Source organism: Pan paniscus, chromosome 13 (assembly GCF_029289425.2).
Source record: "Pan paniscus chromosome 13, NHGRI_mPanPan1-v2.0_pri, whole genome shotgun sequence".
Classification (NCBI taxonomy): domain Eukaryota; kingdom Metazoa; phylum Chordata; class Mammalia; order Primates; family Hominidae; genus Pan; species Pan paniscus.
The window spans coordinates 22,168,764-22,189,748 of NC_073262.2; the positions used below are offsets into that span (position 1 = coordinate 22,168,764).

Below are 20,985 nucleotides of genomic sequence, written 5' to 3' on the forward strand. Positions count from 1 at the left end.
GTAAAATGGGTGGGTTTCCTTAGTTTATAATTCTACACATAGATGACCTATAATAGAAGGTTAAACATTTAAAAATAATATATCAAAGGCCCTGTGAACCAGGAGCAATATGGGTGTTTTTATTCGCTTTCTTCATGCATACATGATAATTAGAGAATGATCTGTATCTAAACAGATTATTTTTCTGTGTACTTTCTTGTTGCTATTTATTTGGATTAGTCACAATCCATTGTTCAGGCTGCTACCAAGAAGGCTATCATTATTTGTAATTAACTGAAATTTCAGAAAATAAAATGTTAAACTGAATACTGGGTGTGAGGTAGGGGCAGTCCTATTAAGTGAACTGAAAGTAGTAATAGATTCTTGAATGGTAAATTTTTAGATAAGAGATTCTCAAAATTATGACACTTTCTTAAGTGGTGAGGGATAGCATCTGTGTTGTATAATAGAAAAGGGTCTTGGATTTAGAAGTCCATGTCAGCTCAAGGAACACCATTAAGAATTAAGAATTGCCCTCCTAGAATGGATTTCATAATAGATGTATTATAAGTATGAAAATAAGTCAGTCTTTCCAAAAAGTAAATACATGCATAAAATTATTTCAGGTGTCTTCCACATCCATGATCACACCCCGGTGGATTGTTCCGGTAAGTTCATGTTATTTGTGATTTTTCTTCTGGCTACCCTCTCAGGGTAAGGCCTAAAGGATTACTAGGTTCTTTGTTTTTCCTTAAAAACATGAGGGTTGTTATCAAAGCCTTGTTAACTGAACTTAATGGCTTCAAGCTAGTGGCTTACCCTTTCTGGTTGTAAATGTTTGTCAGGATGCTGGCAGAAACAAAAGTAAAAGTCTCAGATGAAGAATAGTTAAGAAAAACAAAACAGTCATAATTATCAAAACCATCTTCGTTAATCTCATAGTCATTAGTGAAGCTTGATTTGGAGCTGAAGTGCTGACCAGGCAGGTGTTGTTACGCTGTATTTAGTTGTGTGTGTGTCTCCCACAGCAGAGTGGTGCCATGTCTAATGGACTTGCGGGATGTGAAATGCTTTTGACGGGGAAGGAGGGACATGGTAATAAAGATGGAATCTCACTGATCTCTCCCCCAGCGCCATTCTTGGTAGATGCTGTGACCAGGTGAGAAAAGTATTTCTCATTTGCAGTTCTTAGGCATCTGTTAGGAGGAAAAAAATAATAAAACTTATTATCTCTAAAGCAGCAAGGTCAATTCTTCACTAACTGAACTATATTGAAATGGGGCAAATCTTTTTTGTTTATTTAGTGTAGTGGCTTTTTCTTGTCAGTAGCAATTTTCTACAAAATTACGAAGTAGACTGTATTAGCGTTTCTTTATCAAGTCTTTGCTAAAGATGTTAACAGGCTTATCTTTGTAATACAGGCTTATCTTTGTAATATTTGTTTTAAAGTCAATTTGTATTGTTTCCTTTGACGCTTTACTATTATGACTATGTCTACTGTAACAGTGATGAATGATGGTGCCCGTCAACACAGGTGAAGAGGTGCAGTATAAATGGGTAAGTAAGTTAGGATACTCCCAGGGTGAGAGCCCTGAGATGGCTTTACCGATACATGTCGTGAGCTCATTTCAACGCGTCGCTTGCTACAGACAGAAACTAGACTCAAAAACTAGAGCTTTTTGTTCAGCATCTGGTTCTTCAACTTTTGATTTGCTAGAACCATAACTGCACCTGTTTTACAAAAGATTTAGAATTGCCTTCACTCCTACCTCAGACCTTTTTTCTGAATATATCCCACATTTCACATATCCTCCTTGAAAATGTGGGTCGGTTGAAATACATGCTTTCCTAATTAGAGAAAGGTAGGATGAATTATTAGAGATCATTAACTTGAAAGAAATTCAGTTTAATTTCAAAATTGTTCTCTTGTCTCCACAATGTTCAAAGTAGCATATTACTCAGCAAACACTTATTGAATGTCTGTGATGTACCAGGCATTGACTGATATCTGACACTAAAGATAACAGTGAACAAGACAGATGAGAGACCTACATTTGGGAAGCTTACATCTAGTAAAAGAGCACTTTATGCAAATGTAATGGATTATTTTTCTAAGCATTTGTATGCCTAATAATGATCACTGTAAAAATAGAGCTGCACACAGAGAACCCGACGGTAATGCTTTGTAATTGAATTTACACAATAAAATGTGAGCTCTTAAGGACTTTCACATTAAAAATTACAGATGAAAGCAGAGCTTATCTCTTTCTTCCTAGAACTCATGGAAAGGAGTAATAAAGGGCTTAAAGACATAAAAATTACAAATAAACCAGTGGAACAGAATAGAGTCTGGAAACAAACTCATATGTAATACAGTTTTCTGGTTTATGAAAAAAATGATGATGCAATGCTGTAAGGAAAGAATGGTCTTTTAGTAAATCAGCTGGACAGATTAGTTGTCCCTGTGGGGAAAAAATAATAATCTTGACCCAACTCCATACCATTCACAAAAATCCATTCTGGATGGATTGCAGATCTAAATATGAAACATCAGATAATAAACTTATAGAAGAAAATATGAGTGAACTTACTTGTGACCTTAGAATAGGCAAAGATCTTTTAAACAGCTCACAAGGAGCTTTTAGTCTTACAGGAAAAAAATCACTTGGATTATATCAAGAAATTTTGTTCATCAAAAGATGTAATTTCAAGATATTATGGAAGGGGAAGCCACAGAATAGGAGAAAACATTTGTTCTGCATCCCTCCTTCTGTCTCTCTCTCCCTCTCTCACCCCCTTCCCTTCTCCTTCCTCCCCAACCTCAGTCTTAACTTTGTATGGCAAAGGACCCACTCATGTCTAGAATTTATAAAGAGTTCCTCCAAATAAGTAAGCTAAAGACAGCATAATAGAAAAATGGGCAAAAAAGCTTGAATAGGCAGTTCACAAACCAATATCCAAATGGCCCGTAAGCATTCTAGACAGTGTGCAACTTGATTAGTCCGTGGGGAATGTAAATTCAAACTACCATGTCACAGTGCTACATTATCACCAAAATGGCTAAAATGAAAGACACATAGTACCAAGTGTTGGTGAAGATATGGGGCAACTGAAACTCTGTAAATTGGAGTAACCACATTGAAAATAGGTTTGGCAACATCTCCTAAAGCTGAACATATTCAGTGATTCTATTTTTATATAAATACCCAATGGAACTATGAATATATGTCCATCAAAAGACATGTACAAGAATTTTTATAGTACCTATATTCATAATAGTCCAAACTGAAAACCTTCCAACTGCACATTAGCAGTTGACTAGATAAATATTAGAAAAGAGCAGTGAAAATTAATAACTACAACTAAAATATAGCAGTATAGATGAATCACATAAACATAATTGTATTAATTATCTACTTCTGTGCAACAACTTACCACAAAACTTAGCAGCTTCAAACAATACACACTTAGAATCTCATTTTCTGTGGCTCAGGAATCTGGATGTAGCTGAGCTGGGTTCTCTGCTTCAGGGTCTCTCACAGGCTACAGTCAAATATTGGCAAAGGCCAGGTTTTCATCTGAAGGCTCAATGGAAGAAGAGGCACCAGCCAGGGCTCTTGGCAGGATTCAGGATCTGAAGACCTGTTAGACTAAGGAACTCAGTTCCTAGCTGGTGATTGCCAAGAAGCTGCCCTCAGTCCTTACCATGTGGGCCTCTCCAAAGTAGTTGCTTACTTTATTCTAGCATGCAAACTGAGAAAGCAGTAGAGTCTGCTAGCAAGACAGAAGTCACAATCTTGTATAGTCTAATCACAGAAATGACATCCTTTTACCTTTGCTATATTCTGTTGTTGTTGGTTAAAGCAAGTCACAAGTCCTTTCCACACCCAAGGGCTAGAGATTACACAGGAGTGTGAACAGCTGGAGATGGAGATCTTTGGGATTCATCTTGGAGTTTCTCCACTGTAATAAGGATAAACAAAATCAAGTTCAAACAGAAGCACAACTCTATAATGGTTACCCTTGATGTGCTAGGGAATAGAAGAGAGCCCAAAAGCAGCTTTGGGAGTGCTAGTAGTGTTCCGTTTCATATTCTCCATGCTGATTACAGAGGTGTATTCAATTTGCAAAAAGTTGTTCAAGCTGTAAACTCATGCCTTATGTGCTTTAATATATGGATGTTATAGTAATTTTTAAAAATGATGACTGGGTCCCACCCATCTCCACAGATTTAGATTTACTTTGCAGTGTTCTCTGTGTGATACTGTGTTTCAAAGGCATCAAATCATGAGGACAAAGAACAGGAAAGGAGACATCAGCAATTAGACCTCAACAAGTTTTGGGAAGCAGCTAAATGATAAGTGGTAACCAGTTTAGCAGAGTGGAGTAAACTAAAATCTAAGCCTGAATAGGGGAGGGAGTAGAAACAGAAAATAAAAAGCAAGCCAGTTCACACTGCAGAACCCTGAAAAGGCAACGAAATTGTAGGTACCAGATACTTGTGAAGATGGGGTACAAGGTGGAGCTGAGAATATGGGGATTGGTTGAAAGTATTTATGCCCATTTCACCCATCTGCCATCCCACTACCCTTGCCCATTTTAGCATAATTCTGAAGTTTTCCCTCGGGAGGAGCCAGGCCAGAGAGGCTCTGGATCTGGGAATTTCCATTTGGAGTAAGGCTCTAGACTGAACACGGGAAGACTAACTCAAAGTCCACACACTGAAGGGTGAAATTTCCAACGTTCCTTCTTTTCTCAGTTTCCTGAATGCTGTTAGCTAAGTATAAATGTCTGAGTTGAAAAAGTAAGAGGCTTATTCTCTGGAGAAGCCAACCAACCAAAGAGAAAAAGGCCTGCACATACATTTGTGGATCCTCTGATGAAATTGCCAGGAATCTGCCAAATAATCACCAGGGATCCCATTCGTTGATGAGTTTTGCCCATATATACACAGGTCCCAGACACATTCCAGAGCTTTTCTTTGAAATACAAAGAGAGCTAACGATTGTCAGATATGTGAGGAAAGAGCAGAACAGGTAAACTGAAAAACAAGGAAATAAAGGCAATGTGAATTTTGACAAATAGAAGTAGGAAAAAAAAGGCAATGTAAATAACAAAAGAAAAGGTCACAAAATCATAGTATCTAAATTTAGAGCGAAGATAGATAGATACTGTATCCATGCAACAATAACAGGAAACTTAAAAAAAAAAAAAAAGGAAAACAAGCATTTTTAGAAATTATTAACTATATTAAAAATGAAATCCAAAGAGTGTGTAAAAGATAAAATTGAGACAATCTCCCAAAATGTGTAGAATAGAAAGATGAAAACTGGGAGAGAAAAGAAAATTGGAGGATTGGCCTAGGACGTCCTATATATGAGTCATAGGAGATCTAGAAAGATTACAGTCAATGGAAGGAGGAAATTGTCAAAGAAAGGCATCAAGCATTCTCAAAACAGAGGACTTGAGTTTCTAGATTAAAGAGGTCTGTTGAGTACCCAGCACAGAGAATGAAAATAGACTACACCAAGGAGCATCATGAATCTTTAGGAAGTCAAAGTTAGAGGCTGTAAGTCTCCAGCAAGGGGGAAAAAACGGAGTACGTACAAAGGATTGGTAATGAGAATGGCAGCAGACTCTACTGACAGCTGGAGATATTGGAGCAGTGTGCTTTCTGAATTCTGGAGGGCAATTTCTCACCCAGAGTTTTCCCAAACTATCAGTGAGGTGTGAGATTAGAATACATTTTTAGACATACAGTTTCCCTAAAATATATACTTTCCATGTAGCCTTCCTCAGGAAGCTACTGGAAGATGTGTTCCATCTAAAGTGGAAGATATGTTCCTCTTTTTTATCCAAAAAAGAAGTCATGGGACCCAGGAGGCAGTAGAGAGGTGCAGGGATTTACCCAGAGAAAGGTGAAGGGAGGTTCCAAGATGGTAGCTGCCCAGTGGGTCTAGAAAGGATCCTGTCCAGATTCAAAAAGGAGGATATAGAGTAGCAGAAAGGATTTTGCCAAGAAAAACACAAACAGGCTCCCCACCCTCCAGTTTTTAAAAAATTGTATTACATGTCTGAATGTACTGAGAAGAGATCCATGGTTTACCTGAGAGGTTAGGGATAGATGAGAGATTTGTATAGAAAACTGAGAAGTACTCGGGAGGCTGAGGCAAGGAGATCGCTTAAGACCAGGAGTTCAAGACCAGCTTGGGCAACATACTGAGACTTCGTTTCTAAAAAACAACAACAACAACAACAAAAAACCCACTAAGCCATCACAACAACAAAAAAATGAGGCAGTTATTCAGTCCAGGGAAAATAAAAGTTACATAAAACATGAAATATACTGATAGTTGTGAAAATATTTCCATAATTACAACAAACACTGAATTTTAACATCATCAAAATTGGTCATATAGCTGCGCTGAAAAGATAAGAAGGCAGGATTGTGGGGCTGGGGAGAGGGTGGAAGAAAGGTAAGCCTTCATAGTCCATAGGAGGAAGTCATTGTATAAACACCTCACCCAGAACAGTCAGAACTTTGGGGGGTTGTGAGGCAGAATCTCTGGAGGCAGGTTTGTTTAAACATTGGCTGCTGGGCTCCACCCTCATAGTCTGATTCAGTATATCTGGGGTGGGGTCTAAGAATTTGCATTTCTCCCAAATTCTAGAGACCCCACTTTGAGAACCAGGGACACAGAAAAGTGAAGGAAAATACCAGGAAAAGAATCAGTTGAAAGTGTTTGTCCCTCAAAGTAGGAACAGAGAGTGGTACAGGTGACTCTGTTTCATTTATAAATCTTGTTACCACTTTCAACATTTTAAGTTATGTCCTTTGTATTATGTACTTTGATACTGTTTTACATCTTTAAACATTTTTTTTAGAGACAGTGTCTCTCTCCATTACCTGGGCTGGAGTGCAGTGTCATGATCATAGCTGACTGCAACCTCCAATTCCTGGGCTAAAACAACCCTCCTGCCTCAGCTTCCTGAGTAGCTGGGCTACAGGCATATACCACCCTCACCTGGCTATTTTTGTTGTTGTTGTAAATACGTCATCTCACTTTGTTGCCCAGACTGGTCCCGAACTCCTGGTCTCAGTCGATTCTCCCACCTCACTAAGTGCTGGGATTGCAGGCGTGCGCCACCTTACCCAGCATGTTTTAAGTTTTTATGAAACCAAATTAGATGTCGTTACTTCCTTGCATCTAAACTCATGCAGTTCACTCATAGCAGAAACTCATGAGCCCTCATGCAGAGCCCATGTCTTCTTATTTTTCACACAGCTCTAACAAAATAGATTAACTGGTAGGAACACAGACACGGCCATGTAGGAATATGTAAAGAAACACAGGGCTGGGTGCAGAGGCTCATGCCTGTAATCGCAGCACTTTGGGAGGCTGAGGAGGGCAGATGGCTTGAGCCCAGGAGTTTGAGACCAGCCTGGGCAACACAGTGAAACCCCATCTCTACAGAAAAATACAAAAATTAGCCAGGCATGTTGGCACAGGCCTATAGTCCCAGCTACTTCTACTTTTGGGAGGCTGAGGTGGAAGGATCATTTGAGCCTGGGATGTTGAGGCTGCATTGAGCCATAATTATGCCACTGCACTCCAGCCTGGGCGACAGAGCAAGACCCCGTCTCACAGAAAAAAAAAAAAAAAGGAGCAGCAGCAGCAGAGAACAGCCTGAGTGTGTTGCCCCTGAGCTCAGCACAGCACTGTTCTTGATACTCATACTAACCCTGACTCATTAAGAAATGGTTAAGTGTGTGTTTAACGTATTTGCTAAGAAGGGGAAATTGTGCTATCTTTATATTTTATTTCAAAATGAAATAAGCAGTGTTTATCCAGAAATGTCCCTTCTATGGAATATCTCATTGCCAGGTTAGGTGTTACTACATATTGACTTAGGTCTGTAATCTGCTGTACCCTCAAAATGCTCTATGTGGCACTAATGGAGACATGAATGTCCTCCCCCAAACCCCAGGGGTTCCCTGAGTAACCCATCCTCTCTTCCTTTCAGCTCTGGTCCCACTTTGGCAGAAGAAGCTGTCCTGAAGCAGAAGTGTTTACTGACCACTGAGCTCTAAGGGCCTGTAGCTGGAATACGCATCTCTCCAGCATTCCGTCCTGGGATCCGTTTCAGCTAGAATATGTTGGATTCAGGAGCTTGTCCATTATTTGTAGGTAAAAAAAGCTGCACGTAGATTTGACTTCAACTCCGTGAAAAAGACAGCTGTATTTTCCGTCCAACTGGAATTGTTGAATCACACTGCATAGCTGCCCAAAAGAGAGTGTTTGGTCTTGAACTTTCTATACTTTTATAAATGTTACAAATTCCCAAAACAAGGGAATTTCTTTTTCTGGGGTTTCCTTCAAACTCTTGGCTCCACCTAGCGGTTCCATTTGTTCATAACAACTTCATAACAAGCCTGCCTCTGGTAGTCAACAACCTTTTGAAAGCTATTTCCATCTAGTATCAGGGTGAGAGCATCCTTGATCTGGCTGCCTGTTAGAGAAATTGCCCTTTTCCTGACTTACCTAGAAATCAAGAATTTAGGAAATTAATGTGGACACTATAAAGGCAGACTTAGGGCCAACTTTTTTTTTTTTTTTTTTTAACAATTATTACAACACTAAAGAGAAGTTTAGGATATAGAGTTTTTTTAAATGTCTCCCATTCTTTTGATTTCTTATTGTACTGGCTATCTTAATATTTCAAGTTTACATCAAGATAAACCCTGAGAAGAACTACGGAGAAATCAAATAAAATCCTGTCATATTTTTTTCAGCCTGCCTTTCCACAGGAAGCACTCACAGGCACCACACACGTATCGTGTAAATTATCAGTGGGGTGGGTTACTGTTGAAGAGACCCTGGGGCATTTACCTCAGGCATCTGCACTCCTCCGAGCCCGGTGGAGAATGCAGGCTGCTGTAGTCTCAGGTAATGAAGGCACAGCACAGCAGGAACCACATTGGTTCCTATTTGGACATAGACTTCATTTCCTTTCAGTATAAGCTGAATAAATTTAGAGCTTTCAAACTGGAAAAAAAAATGAAACAAAACAAATACACCAAGACCAAAATAGGCAATAGGAACAGGGGTGAAGGGATGTTGTTTCTTAAATACCTACCACGTATGAAGCTATACACAGCATATACCGAAAGAACTTGCATTGCACTAGGAATTCTGTGTTAGTTTAAAAGAGATCTCTAAAACTTCCCCATCCCTTTGGGCCTGTACAAAGAAATTCTGGATGTTAAAATAATATATACTCATCACAGAAAAATAAAGTATAGCAATGTCCATCTGTAATTCTAATACCCAGCAATAACGCTATTTAGCTTTATAATTTTCGAATGAACAAGGTAAACCTCGGTTGCCATGGGGAAGAAGGATGATGTGGAAACCATATTGGTAAAGTTGTTAATCCCTCGTTATGGAGAACTGATCTTAAGCTATACCTCCTGGAATTTGCTTCCTAGTCTTCTGTCCTGCAGTATGTATATAATTAAGCACTAATTTGTACTGCTTAGCATAAAAGAACATCCAGTCTTAGATCCTTAAAACTTCATGGATTGGACTTTCCTGGGCTCCTTATAACATAATCATGTGTCCAGGCAAACACACACTAGTGTCTGACTGGAAAGCTCAGGAATTTTAATCTTGCACTGTTTCCCAGGGAGCTGTAGTGATTGGAACCCACTTTTGCACAAAACATTTTTGCAGAAGGAAAGTCAACACTTCTTGCTGGCTGCCTCCCCTTAGCCATTATACTAAAAACAGCTTCTGAGTTTCACTGGTGGGGCTCTTGCCAGTTCTTAATTATAGGACATATTTTCTCAAAGCTGAAGGTGATACCTAGAACCAGGGGCTTGACCCAGGACATGACGGAATGAGCATCAAATTTTCAGTGTCTTGGCAACCGTAGATGTCCTGCAGGGTTACCGTTGTGCTGCTCACCACAGAGCAGCTGAGGCATTACGCCTTGGAAGACCTAAATCTCCCATCCAGTTCAGGAGGTGACAACATCCTTATTTTAAACTTCCTAAAATTAGGAATTAGGTAGTTGGACATAGTCTGTGACCTTTATGTCTTTGGATACCTGTATTCTTGACAGTTAGAATACTGATGGGGACTTTGTTAAAATTCACTTGAATTTCAAGCTCAGAGGAAATTTTGTCTCATGCCCTGACATGAAGTGGCAAACACGGAAGTTCATACTTGAATGCTGAATTGGCCCCGACAGATTAGATGCCTGTCGGGGATTGGTTTCCTGTCACAGCTGCTGCTGCTGCCATGCGCAGAGCTGCTGTAACAGCTCTTCCTGTTCTGCTCCCCTGAGAACAGTGTGGTGGGGAGAGGCAGGGCTGAGGTGGTCTACGAATGTGGCAGGTAGGGAAGGGGAGATGCCTGTCTCTTGAGAAGAGAGAAGCATGTGTGAACCCATCAAGGATGCTGGCAAAGAGGTTGCAGTTGATAGTGGGTGAGAAGCAGGCTGGTGAGACTGGGCTGAGGTTGGAGAAGGGGCAGCCGGGGGCACTGCTGAGGGTTTGCCGTGCACGCCTCGGAGCACGGTGGGGTGGCGGGGAGCAGATAGTGCTGCCTCCCTGCGGGCAGACAGGAGAGGAACCTCAACTCAGTCCATTTCATAGCCCTGATAGGGGAAGTGGGAGTTGACAGGGTGGTTTAAAATAAGATGTGAAGGTTTCAGTTACCTGCTCTAGACTTCGCCTGAGAACTTGTAAATTCATCAGTGAGACCTAATTTGTGACATGTCAGTAGCATCATCTTTTGACACACAGGAGGTCATGGTCATTTCATTCCTACTCTTCAGGAGACACTGCTGAACAGAGGAATGATTCTGTTCCTTGTGTGCTTACTTCCTTAACATTTATACATTGTTTTAAGAAAAAACTTTTAAAACTATTTCTTATAGTCTCCTAACATTTGTCTCTAGCCTTTGCCTTTGTACAATCACAGATATCCTATGGAGATTTAAGGATGAAAGCCCTGAGTTGTTCTTGGGTTTTTGGATCTGGACTACTTGTTATCTTATGCTTCTCACTTCTGGCTAAAACTTGCACCTCTTCTCTTAGCTAAGCCCCAAAATGAAGATTTCCTTCAGAAGTCTTGTTAGCAGAATTATTTATCAGTCACAGAGAGAAAAATCTGCTATTTTTCTAAGTAAGAGTCTCGAGAAGCAGAGTTTTTGTCTTGTCATTGAGAGGAGTCAGCAGTCTTGTTCTGTAAAGGACCAGAGATGGGAAATACTGTCCCACTCAGCTCTGCTGGCGCAGTACAGCAGCAGCAGCCCCAGCACAGCTGTGTTCCTGCGGAGTCCCCTTTACAAAGCCGCTGACCCCTGATGTGAAACTTTGTAGAGCAGCAGAGTGGCTGCGTGAAACGGGAGGCTGGCAGGTCCTCAGATAGGTTCTGCAGTGTTACCTGTCACTTGGAGGCAGCCAACACTTCTGGACATCGCATCCTCATTCACACATGTGGCAGCTGAACGAGGTGCTGTTGTGGGTGTCTCAGCTCTGAGAGTCTTTGTGAGTTCCCACCGATTTTTAATTATTCATGCCCTTGGCCATGTAGTTGCTTGGAAACCTGGGGTCTTCTACAGACTGAAGAAGACACATTTCTAGATTATTTGTCCTTTTTATCCTCTCAGAAATTTAAACACTGTACCTCTTCAGTGGTCAGAAGAAAGTTGGAAACTTTTCCTCCATATTAGGTGTTAGGATGAGGACATTTGTTTGAATTACAGAAATTTGCCCTGAGCTGAACTGGGTTGTGTTAACACATTGGTAGAGCTATGATTCCTTCCCAGTTCTAAGAGATAGGATCTGTAAGTCCCTATGTCACCACATTGCTTGAGATGATCATTCAGTTACTTGTCAGGATTTCTCCTCTTCAGAGAGTTTTTTTTTTTATAGCACAGATTCCTTTGCCCCTTTTATCTCCTTATCTGGATATGATAAGTGGTTATGAGGGTCTCACTAACTATTTTGTGTTTACCTTTTCTATGTGTAAAACTTTGCAGTAGCATTTAAAGTGTAATTTATTTTTCTATCAAGTGCACTATTCATTTAGTGTGTTCCAGTTTTATATGACTTGTATTAGAAACACTGCACTGAGTTGTTTGTACACTGAAATGAGAACTCTAGATGTAACTCTATTCAAATAAACCTTCGTGAGACATTCATGTTTTTGTGCACTGTTTCTGTTTCTTGGAACTGTGATTCCTACATGCTGACCTCAACAGAGTTAGACCAGATCCACTGTTGGTACGAACCTGAGGGAGTGAGCAGAAGCAGCCGCACTGTTTTTAGGTTGATTTCCGTGTTTGTGGTGTAAATTTGGGAGTAGGGGCATTTTCAAAGGTTGAAAACCTCATTGGTCATCCCCAGCATATCCTGGAAGGCACAGTGGTCATTCCAAGGACAGCATGGTGCAGTATCACCACAGCTTTGGGCATCGGATCTGGGCTCTACTGCTTAATACCTCAGGTTTTTTGTCTGAAATGGCACAAGAAGTGTGTGTCACAGCGTGTGGTAGAGTGTATGCAGGTGTTGACTTCTCCTTCCCTTGGCGCCCACCAGTCCCCAGCCTTCTCTGGGTTTGCACTGCACCATCCAGCGAGGAACAGTGCCACCTGGGTTGGTTTCAGGACTTCTGCTGGGCAGAGTCGTACTGCACCATACGGGTGTTGGCAAAGCTGAGAAAAGTTGGAAGTCTTCTCTTTCCCTCTCCCCTCTGTTTTCTGCCTGGGAGAGAGGCCCAGTTGGGCCCTGGAAACTAAGGAGCTTTTCTCTGCTTTTTGGAGATATATGGAAAGGGGCTGGAACCCAGATTCAATCACCTGTACCAGGAGCTCTTCTAAGAGGAAGTTCTTGGCAATAAGTAATGAAAGCCACCAATAAGTAGCGAAAACAACTCACTGGAAAGATAAGGACTGACAGGAAGATGGAGGATGGGCAGCAGTGGAGGTGGAGGGAGTGTGGATGGTGTCTCCACAGGCGCTGCCTTAGAGGGCACCCTGGCCAGGCTGTGGTTCCCCAGAAGGAAGGGGAATGGATACTGGGCTACCAAAACCACCAAAAAATAAACCCATTGTGTCACCCAGAATGGGCTTTTGTGGCCAGCACCAAGAAAGGCCTGGAGGGGCTAAGAGGGTACAGATCTCAGGTCACTAAGGTTATTGTCAGGCCCAAGAAAAAGAACTCACCGTTAGTTTGGTGGCAGGGTGGTGAGTCAGAGTGATCTGTCTCTGGCCCCATCCTTGTCCCAGCAGATGTTCAGCCCACTGTGCTTAGATTCCCAGGCTGGTCCTGAGGAGAGACCAGCGGGGTGGCGGAGCAGCCCCTCCCCCACAGCAGGGAACCCTCTGCAGCCCAGGCTGGCGTATCCTTCGCACTTGAAGTGCACCAGGCAAGGATAACAGTCAGCACATGCTCTCAAGCTAGCAAATCATGATGTTAGGGCAGGAATTGATTTTCAAGATTACCAGTCCCAGCCCCTCAGTATGTAGATAAGGAAACGGGTCAAGAGAGGGACAGGAACTTGCCCTAGGTCACATGGCTAGGGATGGAAATTCAAGTCTGAGCATCCAGGACATCTTCCCTCAGCACTGCTTGTCTTGGCTCCCTAAACTAGACTTGCAGCAAAGAGTAGTCTGAATCTGCCATGTCCCCAAGGCCCTTCCAACCTGCATCCAGAATTTCCACAGGGGAAGTCAGTCTATTCAAATCCTCATGGCTCCAAGCAGTGCCTCCCCAAAGGAGAAGAAAACCGTAACATGGATCTGGAGGGAGCTTCTGCCATCCTTCAGGGTTCCCGAGGGCCTGAAATAGCCCTTCCTCTTGCCTGGGTTGTAGCCGATACCCTTTACCTTGGAATGATCTTTCCGTTTACCTTGTGCTGTCCCCTTAAGAGCTCTGAGTACCATTTAGGTGGTGAATTCATAGGTATTCACGGAAAAGCTGCACCATCTCCCTGGAAGCTCTCACTTGGTTTGCTGCTGATTCTTAATCTTGTTCCAGGTTAGGAACTCTTGCAAATACGGAAGCATGGCAGCTTTGCATGCAATTTCATGTGCTTGGCCATGCATGGTGGCTCACACCTGTAATCCCAGCACTTTGGAGAAGCCAAGGTGGGTGGATTTTTTGAGCCCAGGAGTTTGAGACCAGCCTGGGCAACATGGTGAAACCCTGTCTCTACAAAAAAATACAAAAATTAGCCAGGCATGCTGGTGAGCACCTATAGTCCCAGCTATTCAGGAGGCTGGGAGGATCGCTTGAGTCCAGGAGGTTGGGGCTGCAGTGAGCCGTAATCCACTGTACTGAAGCCTGGGCAATGGAGTGAGACCCTGTTTCAAAAAAAAAAAAAAAAATTTCATGTACTCATTGATCCCCCAGGGATTCTCAGGTTGGAAGCCCTGCAGTGGACTAACAATGGGAATGTCAGGCCAAGGAGCTGTTGGGATGGAGTGGGCAGAGAAACAGGCAGGCCTCTGGGGCAGCTGGCAACTCCTCTTAGCTTTGGTGAGTAATAGACGCTCAAGAAACGCATGTTCAGTGAAGCCTTCAAAACATACAAAGTTCTCTGCCTAAAAGATTAAAGCACACAACACTTTTAGGCCAGCCATTTTATATGAATTAGTACTGAATTACAACATACTACACCCTGTTGGAACTCCATCCACCAATCCCTCTGCCTTATCCTTGTAAAATGGGGATGATTCTAATACTTCCTCACAGTGTGGGAAGTTAAATGAGTTAAGACTGCAGAGTGCTTACAAGTAAAAGTGCTAACAAATGTTTCCAGTGTGAGTTCTTGCCATTATTTATGGTGATGGTGGTCTGTTCTTAGCCAATCTTAATTGCTTTGCGTTCTTCCCACCCAAATGGTGAATTACCATCACTGGAGAGATCCAGCCACCATTTCTGAGGGCCTGGTCTCAGCTGCAGGAGGGAAAGCACCCACAGAGCAGATTCCTGGTCACAACTTCTTGGGTCCACCTCACCTCCAGGACTCAGTTGCCTGCTCTGTTTGTACTCCAGGGCTCCATGGCAGCTGTCTCATAGTCTCCACTCTGTCCCTCTTCAGGGGCCCCTCATACTCTAAGCAAATGACCTCATGTCTACCTTGCAGATCAAAGCAGAAAGCATCAGGCAGGAGCACTCTCAGCAGCCCTTCCTGTGTCTGCACCCACGTTTCCTCCTCCCTCCCTGTTTAAATGGACGTGCTCATTCCACAGCTTGTGCCCCGGGTCCCTGACCATCTCCCTTCTAAGGGGACTTACTCTGTGGATCTTTTTCCTATCTCCTGTATCTTTATGCTATGCTTCCCTAAACACCGTTTCACTATAAAATTGAAACCTTTCCAAATATTTCCCCCCTTAAGACAGGCAATAGAAAGTTCTCTTTCTCACAGCTCCCTCTGGTGTCCTCCATGTTCTCTCCTTCACAGCCACACTTCCTGAATGGGTTACCCGCTGTCCTGAGTACAGCCACAGTATTCAGGCCTTCTTGGCCTGGCCTCATGACAGCATTCGATGTCCTCTTTTCAGCCACCCCTCTTTTCTTGGTTTATCGGTTAGGAGAGGGTAGATCACACTGTAGTCATGACCTAGAACATCTCAGTGGCTTACAACAACGTCATCTGCAGGGCCTGCTGCAAAATGAAAATGCAGAGCCCTGTTTAAAAACTACTGAGGATTTCAAGACGGTGACAGCAGAGCATTAAACCAAACCCAGGACCCTTCTCCGTGACCGACATCCACAGAACCAGCTCTGCTTACGATGAAGTTCATTTCTCATGCCACATTTCAATTGCAAGTGACGAGGGCTTTCTGCTCAAAGCCACGTAGAGACCCACGTCAAGAGACCTGACGTGTATTTATGATCTCAGAGACAAGGAACCACACTTGGGCTTGTCCTATTTTTGCCTACAAGTGACACACATCACAGTTGCTTGCATTTTACTGGCCGGAACAAATCACTCAGGTGTGTCTGAGTTCAAAAGGTGGGCAGGGCACTGACTATTTGGTAAAGTAATATAGCATCCTACATGTGGTTTAACACCAACTTTTCCTGGTTATTCTGCCAGTCTGACCACTACTTGGTATCTTTTGTCTGACTTTCCTCTTCTGCCTGTTCCGTCAAAGCTAGGGACCCTCATTCTCGGTCCCACCTGTTCTCATTCCCACACTCCTGAAGCTTCAAATCCATCCATGTGCTGGTGCCTCCTAAATCCCTGTTACCCAGATCTCTGCCTGGATTCCCATTCCTACCTAGTTCCATTTAAATTTCACAAAAGCACCTTAGACTCAGTATATCTTAAGCCAAACTTAAAAGTCTTCTGCCAAAGCCCCCCTCCCCTCCACCTGCCAAAATTGCTACTTCTCAGTGGCCTGATCTCATTGAACTATCTGAACTGACTTTGATTTGTGTTTCTCCTCCCCTGTCTGATCAGTCTTCAAATCCCACTGAGTCTGTCTCTGAAATACCTCCTTATCTCTGCAGCTACATCCCTTGAGTAAGTCAGCATCTGGCCTGAGCTACTGCAGTTACCTTCCCATTGGTCTCCCTGCACTCAGCCAGTCCAATCCACTTTCCGATCTATAGCCAGAAATAGGTCATGATCCTCCTCTGCTTGAATTCCCTCAGTGGCTTCCCATTGCCTTGAAAACAGAACCCAGACTCTCTATGGCTTCCACGGCATGTTCTACAGCTCTCCCTCATGACTGGGCCTTTCCTCATTCTGCCAAGAACTTGGTTCTCCAAGGTATTACCTCGAGGGTCCTTGTTTTGGGGTCAGGTCACATGTCACTTCTCCAGATATCCCTCTGAGCACCCCAATATCAGCCTGTCCCTCTTTGCAATTGTTACTTGTTTAACTGTCTTCCTCAGTCATATAAGCTGATCCATTGCAGCATCTGGGTACCCAGCACGCTGTCTGCCATGCAGTTGGTGCTCACATATTTGTCAAATGAATGCTGAATTGATTAAGCACACACTCTGTTCCTCTTTGTTTCCTACTAGGAACTTAATTTAGGTTTCCCCATTTGGTACTCTTTATCAAAACATGTTAGGTGCTTACAAAGTGCCAGCAAGTCTTGCTGCCAGTAGGTGTTGGACCAGGATTTGAACAGGTCTGTTTGACTCTAATGCCTGAGTTCAGCATTTCTCAAACATCAGGCATTCACACATAAGTGACCAATCATCCTGGTTTCCCCTGGGCTGAGAGGGTTCCTGGGACATGGGACTTTCAACACACACAAAAACAGGAATGTCCAGGGCATACCCGGGACCATTTGTCACTCTATTCACCACCGTCACAATCTTTGCCACATGTGTGTTAGTTACTTAATGTTCATATTTTTATATTTTTGCTTTTTTTTTTTTTTTTTTTTTGAGACAGAGTCTCACTCTGTCGCCCAGGCTGGAGTGCAGTGGCGTGATCTCTGCTCACTGCAAGCTCTGCCTCCTGGGTTCACGCCATTCTCCTGCCTCAGCCTCCTGAGTAGCTGGGACTACAGGCGCCCGCCACCATGCCTGGCTAATTATTTTTTGTATTTTTAGTGTAGACGGGGTTTCACCATGTTAGCTAGGATGGTCTCGATCTCCTGACCTCGTGATCCGCCTGTCTCAGCCTCCCAAAGTGCTGGGATTACAGGCGTGAGCCACCGCGCCCAGCCCATATTTTTATATTTATCAACTTGCTTTCACATAGCCTCATCCTAAAATGTAAATTGCAGCTTTTAATGGGCTATTTGTATTTTTTCTAATATGCATGTAAAAACCATTATTAAAATGAAAAATGTTTCATCTGTATATCACATAAAACCATCTCAAACATCCCCAGGGGTTGGCTTGCCACACTCTGGGAAACCCTGGCCAACCCATGCACTGCCCCAGGCCCATGAACTGTTTTTCCTTCCGGCTTCTGAGCTCTCCTGCAGAAGCACTGTGCTAGCCCCTCCTATAGCTGGAGTGTCAGCACTGTGCCTGCTATGATAGGTAGGTTAGCTCTTTCAGTGGCCACAGCCACTCCACAAAGATGGTTATCACAAAGACATAGATGAGCAACCTAAACCTGGGGAGGGGGGGACAGTTGGTAAGCTGCTTGTCTGGGGCAACATGGATGGTGCTTATCACATTCAGTATATAAACCTGGGTCAGCCATGGTCTATCTCAGGCAAGGCCAGAAGCATGGGCATAGCTTCTTGGGCAGGCCTGGTTGATTTGGGCTAGCCTTGGAACTCTTCATCTGTCTTTTTCTCAAATGTGATCTACAGCTGTTGTCCTGAGCTCTTTGACCTCTGCCTTGACACTTCCCATCAACTGAAAACTGCCTGCATTCACACCAGCCCTCTCCGCCAGGTCCATTTCTGGGCCACTACAGAAAGTCCTGCTTCCACTGAACCCACTCAGATAACCTGCTTTGCAGCTCAGCATAAGAGTATGTGCACATGGCTTCACAGTATTCTGTGACTTCCTCTCCTGTGTAGTGCCAGGTCTAGGGTAAAATAATTGAGATGCCTGGAGCACAAGATGGAAGAGGCTTCCAAGACATGCTAAGATTTTGAGAGAACAATCCTGTCACTGGCTTTGAGATGCTTCAGTCTAGTTTCCAGAGGTTCAGGGAAACTGGGGGTCTGGGAGGTGAAACTTATTAGCATAATGAAATATATTTTTCCTTCATTTTGTTGACATTTGCACTGATAGCACAAAAACAATGCTGGGTAAAACTGGGCACCTTCAACATACCAGAATCTCTGGGACACATTCAAAGCAGTGTGTAGAGGGAAATTTGTAGCACTAAATGCCCACAAGAGAAAGCAGGAAAGATCTAAAATTGACACCCTAACATCACAATTAAAAGAACTAGAAAAGCAAGAGCAAACACATTCAAAAGCTAGCAGAAGGCAAGAAATAACTAAGATCAGAGCAAAACTGAAGGAAATAGAGACACAAAAAACACTTCAAAAAATTAATGAATCCAGGAGCTGGTTTTTTGAAAAGATCAACAAAATTTATAGACCACTAGCAAGACTATTAAAGAAGAAAAGAGAAAAGAATCAAATAGATGCAATAAAAAATAATAAAGGGGATATCACCACCGATCCCACAGAAATACAAACTACCATCAGGGAATACTACAAACACCTCTACGCAAATAAACTAGAAAATCTAGAAGAAATGGATAAATTCCTTGACACATACATCCTCCCAAGACTAAACCAGGAAGAAGTTGAATCTCTGAATAGACCAATAACAGGCCCTGAAATTGAGGCAATAATCAATAGCTTACCAACCAAAAAAAGTCCAGGACCAGATGGATTCACAGCTGAATTCTACCAGAGGTACAAAGAGGAGCTGGTACCATTCCTTCTGAAACTATTCCAATCAATAGAAAAAGAGGGAAACCTCCCTAAGTCATTTTATGAGGCCAGCATCATCCTGATACCAAAGCCAGGCAGAGACACAACCAAAAAAGAGAATTGTAGACCAATATCCTTGATGAACATCGACGCAAAAATCCTCAATAAAATACTGGCAAACCGAATCCAGCAGCACATCAAAAAGCTTATCCACCATGATCAAGTGGGCTTCATCCCTGGGATGCAAGGCTGGTTCAACATACACAAATCAATAAACGTAATCCAGCATATAAACAGAACCAAAGACAAAAACCACATGATTATCTCAATAGATGCAGAAAAGTCCTTTGACAAAATTCAACGCTTCATGCTAAAAACTCTCAATAAATTAGGTATCGATGGGACGTATCTCAAAATAATAGGAGCTATCTATGACAAACCCACAGCCAATATCATACTGAATGGGCAAAAACTGGAAGCATTCCCTTTGAAAACTGGCACAAGACAGGGATGCCCTCTCTCACCACTCCTATTCAACATAGTGTTGGAGGTTCTGGCCAGGGCAATCAGGCAGGAGAAGGAAGTAAAGGGTATTCAATTAGGAAAAGAGGAAGTCAAATTGTCCCTGTTTGCAGATGACATGATTGTATATCTAGAAAACCCAATTGTCTCAGCCCAAAATCTCCTTAGGCTGATAAGCAACTTCAGCAAAGTCTCAGGATACAAAATCAATGTACAAAAATCACAAGCATTCTTATACACCAATAACAGACAAACAGAGAGCCAAATTGTGAGTGAACTCCCATTCATAATTGCTTCAAAGAGAATAAAATACCTAGGAATCCAACTTACAAGGGATGTGAAGGACCTCTTCAAGGAGAACTACAAACCACTGCTCAATGAAATAAAAGAAGATACAAACAAATGGAAGAACATTCCATGCTCATGGGTAGGAAGAATCAACATCGTGAAAATAGCCATACTGCCCAAGGTAATTTATAGATTCAGTGCCATCCCCATCAAGCTACCAATGACTTTCTACACAGAACTGGAAAAAACTACTTTAAAGTTCATATGGAACCAAAAAAGAGCCCGCATCGCCAAGTCAGTCCTAAGCCAAAAGAACAAAGCTGGAGGCATCACGCTACCTGACTTCAAACTATATTACAAGGCTACAGTAACCAAAACAGCATGGTACTGGTACCAAAACAGAGATATAGACCAATGGAACAGAACAGAGCCCTCAGAAATAATGCCACATATGTACAACTATCTGACCTTTGACAAACCTGACAAAAACAAGAAATGAGGAAAGGATTCCCTATTTAATAAATGGTGCTGGGAAAACTGGCTAGCCATATGTAGAAAGCTGAAACTGGATCCCTTCCTTACACCTTATACAAAAATTAATTCAAGATGGATTAAAGACTTACATGTTAGACCTAAAACCATAAAAACCCTAGAAGAAAACCTAGGCAATACCATTCAGGACATAGGCATGGGCAAGGACTTCATGTCCAAAACACCAAAAGCAATGGCAACAAAAGCCAAAATTGACAAATGGGATCTAATTAAACTAAAGAGCTTCTGCACAGCAAAAGAAACTACCAT

At 42.5% G+C, this 20,985-nt stretch overlaps 1 protein-coding gene and 1 long non-coding RNA gene across 6 annotated transcripts in view; one reads left to right on the top strand and one right to left on the bottom strand.

The window, feature by feature from the left end:
- EPB41L5 (erythrocyte membrane protein band 4.1 like 5) overlaps nucleotides 1-12,192 on the top strand; it is a 169,409-nt gene extending 157,217 nt beyond the window's left edge. The window contains exons 23-26 of one of the 4 annotated variants that reach the window (XM_008972499.4): nucleotides 606-647; nucleotides 1,008-1,138; nucleotides 1,486-1,536; nucleotides 8,005-12,192. In XM_008972499.4, the coding sequence (XP_008970747.3) occupies nucleotides 606-647; nucleotides 1,008-1,138; nucleotides 1,486-1,495 (183 nt within the window). In that variant the 3' untranslated portion in view covers nucleotides 1,496-1,536; nucleotides 8,005-12,192. Of the gene's footprint in view, nucleotides 1-605; nucleotides 648-1,007; nucleotides 1,537-8,004 lie in introns of all 4 variants that reach the window. The other 3 variants (XR_008624473.2, XM_008972498.4, XM_008972497.3) reach the window with 3 other exon arrangements.
- On the bottom strand, nucleotides 524-8,188 carry LOC117979340 (uncharacterized). Of its 2 annotated transcripts, XR_004670091.3 has the most exons (5): nucleotides 8,059-8,188; nucleotides 6,086-6,212; nucleotides 4,843-5,020; nucleotides 3,813-3,942; nucleotides 524-1,175 (listed from the first exon to the last, which is right to left on the bottom strand). It is a non-coding gene; the product is annotated as an uncharacterized LOC117979340 (long non-coding RNA). The 2 variants fall into 2 exon arrangements; XR_010109333.1 differs by lacking the exon at nucleotides 4,843-5,020.
- Nucleotides 12,193-20,985: the final 8,793 nt, after the last annotated feature.